General features: G+C 47.0%; 1 protein-coding gene across 1 annotated transcript in view; it reads left to right on the top strand.

The window, feature by feature from the left end:
• The first annotated feature begins 310 nt into the window (after positions 1-310).
• LAP3 (leucine aminopeptidase 3) overlaps positions 311-6,000 on the top strand; it is a 31,686-nt gene continuing 25,996 nt past the window's right edge. The window contains exons 1-4 of the mRNA XM_010381698.2: positions 311-660; positions 2,937-3,052; positions 4,870-4,924; positions 5,399-5,504. Coding sequence (XP_010380000.1) covers positions 559-660; positions 2,937-3,052; positions 4,870-4,924; positions 5,399-5,504 — 379 coding nt within the window. The 5' untranslated portion in view covers positions 311-558. The remainder of the gene's footprint in view (positions 661-2,936; positions 3,053-4,869; positions 4,925-5,398; positions 5,505-6,000) is intronic.

Below are 6,000 nucleotides of genomic sequence, written 5' to 3'. Positions count from 1 at the left end.
TGAGCCGAGATCGCTCCATTGCACTCCAGCCTGGGCGACAGAGTGAGACTCCGACTCAAAAAAACAAAACAAACAAACGAAAACTCAGTGGGAGTGTCTTACTATTCAGCAACTTTGAGAACAAGGTCTGGCACTCAGTTCCTATTTCCCGGGAGTTGCCCAGCGCTCCTCCCACACCCGCTCGCAGAGCTCGCCTCGCCTCCGTCCCACCCATCGTGTGACGTCACCCTCTCGGTCCCGCCCCTCTACTTCGCGTTCGTCCCGGGACCATAAACCGCGTCCGGAAGCCCCGCCTTTTCGCCACCGCCCGCATGCGCACGCGCACAGGAATGCGGGCACACCCTTGAGTCCCCTCAACAGCCGCGGGTTGGTCCCAACAGTCCAGTCGGCCGGTGCTGCCCATCCACCCCCGGCCCAGACGCAAGTCCGCTCGCCCGGCGCCCGAGCCTGTCCGCGCGCGCTTCGTCTGCACCCCGAAAGCCCCGCCCCGAGGCGCGCGCCCGCCCACCGCTCTCCACGTGCTCGCTGGAGGGCGGCGCGAGGGGCCGAGCCGACAAGATGTTCTTGCTGCCTCTTCCGGCTGCGGGGCGAGTTGTCGTCCGACGTCTGGCGGTGAGACGTTTCGGGAGCCGGGATCTCTCCGCCGCAGACATGACGAAGGTGAGAGGCGGCGGCTCGCTCTCGGTGCGATGCTGGGGCCATGTCCGTGGGCGACTGGGCTGCGGGGCGGGTCGAAGCTGCCGTGTCCGGGGCGTCCACGCCAAGTTGCAAAAATCAGTTTAAAAGAAAAATTCTCTCCTTGCGGGGATCGACCTAGGCCGCTGAGGACCCCAGCGGTCGTATTGAGGGCGCGCTTCCCCTGTTTGGGGCGAGGGGGTGATGGCTGTAGCCGCCCTTTACCCGGCTCCGCTCGGCCGCGCGCTTGCTCCAGTTGTCACCCGCGGTCCTCGCAGTAACCCGGGGAAGGACGCAGCCGTGGGGCCCCCACCCGAGCTTGGAGGAGTTTGCCAAGGTGAAAGGGTTTCTGAGGTCCCAGAGTCACAGGGCTCTTTCCCCCGCGGAAGTGAAAGGTCAGGGAGTTAAGTGGTTTGGAAGGGTTTCTAGAGGAAATGCATGTCTCTCTAGAGAAAAGGGCTTTCTTGGCAGAGAGACCCACATTTCCCAGAATTAAGAGCACCTTCCAGAAGAAAAGTGAACTCCAAAAAATTACGAAGGTCTCTCTTCAGATGTGAAGGATCTGGAAAGGGAATGACTCTCGGAACCAGCACAAGCTTGGGAGTCACAGCTGAGCACCAGAAAGAGATGACTGTCCCTGCAGAAGAACGTTCTAGGTGGAGCTTGAGCTCCAGTCTCCTGCAGGTATCTCAGTGGCTAAGGGACCAGTCGCCTGACCAGTGCTGTCTCCAGTACTGTGCCACAGCCTGCCCAGATAACAGTTGCCCAGTTGTCTCAATTGATTCCCGGGGAGTAAACAATCTTAGGAAAGTTAGAACCTGGCAGAGTTAATAATGCCAAGGAAGGCTGTTGCCTTTGGTGGAAAAGACCGAGAGGTCACTATTCTAAGTGTCTGTGTGGTTTTGTGGAAAGACCAACTGCTGGGTGGGAAGACATCTGGATTCTCACTCAGTCTACCAGACAGGAGCTCCTTTGTCAAATTAGGTTTCAGTTTCCTTATCGGTCAAGGGGGAATGAGACTACTTGTTCTTTCCACCTCGCAGAATTGCCGTCAGGCAGACGAAACATTTTTAAAGTCATAAATTGCCGTGCGAAAGTAAATACTAAGTATTACTAGGTTTACTTTCTCATTTCTGGTATTTGAGACCTGGGACTTGCAAAGGAGAAGAAGGGAGTGAGCCGCTAAGTGCTTAGCAGAATGCTTCTACCCTCTCTAGGAAGTTGGTACTTCTCTTACAGCCTCTGTGTTGACCGCAGTCCTTACGTGGCAACAGCCCTTATGATGGGAGGCACAGCCATTGACTTGATTGGAACGGCATCCTAGGATATCTGGGATTTGCACTTGAGGATTGTAGGAGAGGAATCCTATCAATCCTACAATTCTATCCTCTTAGGTTCTGTGGCTGGGCCTAAGAAAACTGGCGTAAGATATATTAAGAGAAAAGAATACAGATTTTATTTACTATTTTTACATGTACACGGGAGTCTGCAAGAGGAAAATGAAGACCTGAAGAAGCGTTGGGCGCAAAAGCTTGTATACCTTTTTGAACAAAGGGCAATACATTGTGGGGATGTGACAAGACAAAGGGGCTTGGGTTAGTAAACTGTGGAATAATCACTAGGAATTCATATGGGGGGGAACTAATAGAAGATAAGGGTAAGTTCAGTAGGTTTATTTGTACAGGTCCATTTTGGTGTTGACTTCCAGTTTCTGGTGACAAGAATGTTCTCCTTTTCCTGGTACAGGGAGGTCACCTTTCTCATGGGGATTTGTATGACCTGCTTTTAGGGAGAAAGGGAGGTCAGAGAGCCCTTCTGCACCTGCTGTTTCTCAAGCGCCTTTAGCTCAAAATAACCAGTGTGCCAAAGCGGCACATTTTGGAGTGGCATGTTCTGGTTCCTTTCAGGGTCTAACTTGGATTTTTCTTAACAAATCCATTTTTCTAAATGGATTTTTCTTAAACAAAACATCTTTCTGCTCCATTTGAAAGTGAAGCTGTCTCCCGGGAGTGAGCACAAAAACCCAGGGCAATGTCCAGGACGGGTAGTGATGGGTCTTGCTTTGGCAGGAATCTGAAACACTTGGACAGGTGCACGTGTAGCTGACCCCAGCTCCTGCTGCCTTTTTGGCTTTCTTCTGTCCTTGGGGAGGACAAGGTTTGTGTGGAATTATTTGTTCCTTCTGGAATGTGGGGACTCCTAAGCCCCTCTAAGGGATCTACTGTAATTCTATTTTATTTATGTTTTTTGCTTATTCCCAGGGCCTTGTTTTAGGAATCTATTCCAAAGAAAAAGAAGATGATGTGCCGCAGTTCACAAGTGCAGGAGAGAATTTTGATAAATTGATAGCTGGAAAGCTGAGAGAGACTTTGAACATGTAAGTGTTGCTTGTGGGCTCTAGTTCTTAAAGTGCCACCAAATCAAAACAGTATTTTTTCTTTTCTTTTTTTGAAACAGAGTCTTACTCTGTTGCCCAGGCTGGAGTGCAGTGGCACGATCTTGACTCACTGCAACCTCTGCCTCCTGGATTCAAGTGGTTCTCATGCCTCAGACGCCCAAGTATCTGGGATCACAGGCATACCCCACTGCTCCCGGCTAATTTTTATATATATGTATTTTTTTTTCTTTCTTTTTTTTTTTTTTTTTAGTAGAGATGGGTTTCAGCGTTGTTGGCCAGGTTGGTGTTGAACCCCTGGCCTCAAGTGATCTGCCTGCCTCCGCCTCTCAAAGTGCTGGGATTACAGGTGTGAGCCGCTGTGCCAGAGCAAGAATATTTTTCTGTGCCTTTTTGTCAGAAGAGACAATTCTGGGAAGTGCTGTGGCCAGAAGCAGAAGTGAAAGCCTGTGTCTTTGGAGTGCACTTTGGTACTTTGCTTCAGTATGAATGGGTGTGCAGTTCTGGGAAGTCAGGCCATTTCCAGCCCCATCACAAATCTATTGGGAAGGAGGGATCCAGAATAATCTGGAAAGTACCAGATTTCCTCAGCCCACCCTCCTGGCTCAAATTCACTTTCCCCACCCTCCTCCTCCCAGCTGCCTTCCCACCAGCCTCTCTACTTCTTTTAACTCCCCTTTTCTTGTGAGAGACAGCAGGATCCCTAACATAGTTAATAGCAGCCTAAGGGTTTTGCTCTTTTATTGCATGCCTGGAGTTGCAAGGGTTTCTCAAAATTTAAAGTATCTGTGAATCACCTGGGGATATAGTTAAAATACAAAAAGTCTCCTTGGGGCTGGAGATCCGGACAGCAGGGAAACATTGTAACTGCACGCTGTATTTGGCAGACATAGAAGTATCCACGTAAAACACTGCAACTACGGTGTTAATTAGAATCTAATAGATGCAGTCTAATTACAGTAACTAATCATCAGTTAAGAGAATTTGTATCTCTTCTCAATTTCTTATCAGTTCTTGCAGTACACAGAGCATTCTCAAGTGCACTGATTAATTCATTAATCCGAAAGCTAACCTGTGAGTACAGAACACCCTGCCTTCCTAATGGATGGCTGTCAGCTGCATTCCAGAGCATCTGTGCTACGGGCCTTTTATAGTCATGGATCTGTTTTGTTTGGAAATTGCCCAGGATAGTCAGTATCCGGTTTGGGTGTCTGGTCTGTAGAGAAACCACATAGATATACAACCTCCAAGCCAAACACCGCTTAGATTACTGCAGTGTTTTTGGTGTCTTGTGTCTTTTATTGAAAACGTTTGAGATTCATTGGGTTCAGCGTCAATCAGTGCTCAGACGCCTTGTGCAGCTGTGGCATTGCTTTCCATTGTTTTCAAATATGTTTGTGTTAGATCTAATCTGAAAGTTTGTTAAGTAGTTTTTGAGCTAGAATTAGAAAGGCTACACCTAAGAAATCTGGGCTGGGCATGGTAGATCAGCAGTGTAATCTCTATTACACCTGTAATCCCAGCACCTTGGGAGGCTGAGGTGGGAGGATTGCTTGAGCCCAGGAGTTTGAGACCAGCCTAGGCAACATAATGAGACCCTGTCTCTATCAAAAAAAAAAAAAAAAAAAAAAAAAAGAAAGAAATCCGGCTTGAGAGCGTTCTGTATTTGGATAAAAACATTAGTGAAAAAGACCATGGAAGCAGCAGAATAGTGTGATAATGGTGAGTATGTAAGTGTGCCTTCCCAAGTGAGCAGAGCAAACTACCTGTTTTAAAACAACTGTTTCCTCTTGTTTTAGATCTGGACCACCTCTGAAGGCAGGCAAAACTCGAACCTTTTATGGTCTGCATCAGGTATGAGAAGAACATGATCATTTGGTAAACCCTCAATGAGCACCTAATGTATACCAAGTATTGTGACTGTCTAGTCATACTAAACATTTTGTGTTGGATTGTATGATTTTATTCCAGTATTAAGCAGAAACATTTAAGATTAAGAGGCAAATTACTGTCAAAAAGTACTGCCTATCTTATATTCCTCAATCTGAAGGCTTTCTTTATCTGGTTGTGGCTCTGGCTTACATAGAATTATTGGCAAAAGTATCCTCACTCACTCTGTCTCTCAAACATAGAAGTTATAAAATTTTGCCAGGACACACAGGTTTAAAGAAAAAAAAACCACAACCAAATTTCACCATGAGTTTAGCCCTGTTGCTACAGTTAAAGTAATTGTGTGGGAGTTCAGTGAGTTTCCACATGTAAAATTCCCTGCTGGAAATGAACGCATGAAAGAAATAAAGTGGTTGATTTGGTGTATCTGTGGGACAGGACTTCCCCAGCGTGGTGCTGGTTGGCCTCGGCAAAAAGGCAGCTGGAATCGACGAACAGGAAAACTGGCATGAAGGCAAAGAAAACATCAGAGCTGCTGTTGCAGGTTATTTCACTTTTTAAGTTTAAAGAATCCTAAGGATCCACTCTTTATGATGACCTCTCTTTCCCCCTTTTTGTCCTTTTACCAATCGCTACCCCTTCCCACGTTCACACAGACATAATTCAATTCATCTTAACAAAAATTCAGTTCCTCTTGCTGAATATGCTTGGCTTTATGATAAATACAGAAGGTTAGCTAATGGAATTTTATTTTTAATATGTCTATATCTTGTTTGGGTGTTTTACTACCATTTGTTTGCTCTGGTCATGTTAGAGCTGTGTCTTACCAAAACCTGTAGTGTGCAGATTTTTTGTAATGCCACCCTGATGCCTCCTGACTTTTAAATAACACAGAGTCATCAGAGTTTACAAATAAGGAGAGTAAGGAAGCAAAGCGTGGCGTGCTTGTTTATCACTAGCCAAAGGTGTGTGCCTGTCCCAGTGTGTCCCAGCAGAAGTCATTGAGTCACTTAGCGTTAAGCAGCAGGACGGGCCTAATA

Source organism: Rhinopithecus roxellana, chromosome 2, assembly GCF_007565055.1.
Source record: "Rhinopithecus roxellana isolate Shanxi Qingling chromosome 2, ASM756505v1, whole genome shotgun sequence".
Classification (NCBI taxonomy): Eukaryota; Metazoa; Chordata; class Mammalia; order Primates; family Cercopithecidae; genus Rhinopithecus; species Rhinopithecus roxellana.
This window is presented reverse-complemented; position numbering and strand designations above follow the sequence as displayed.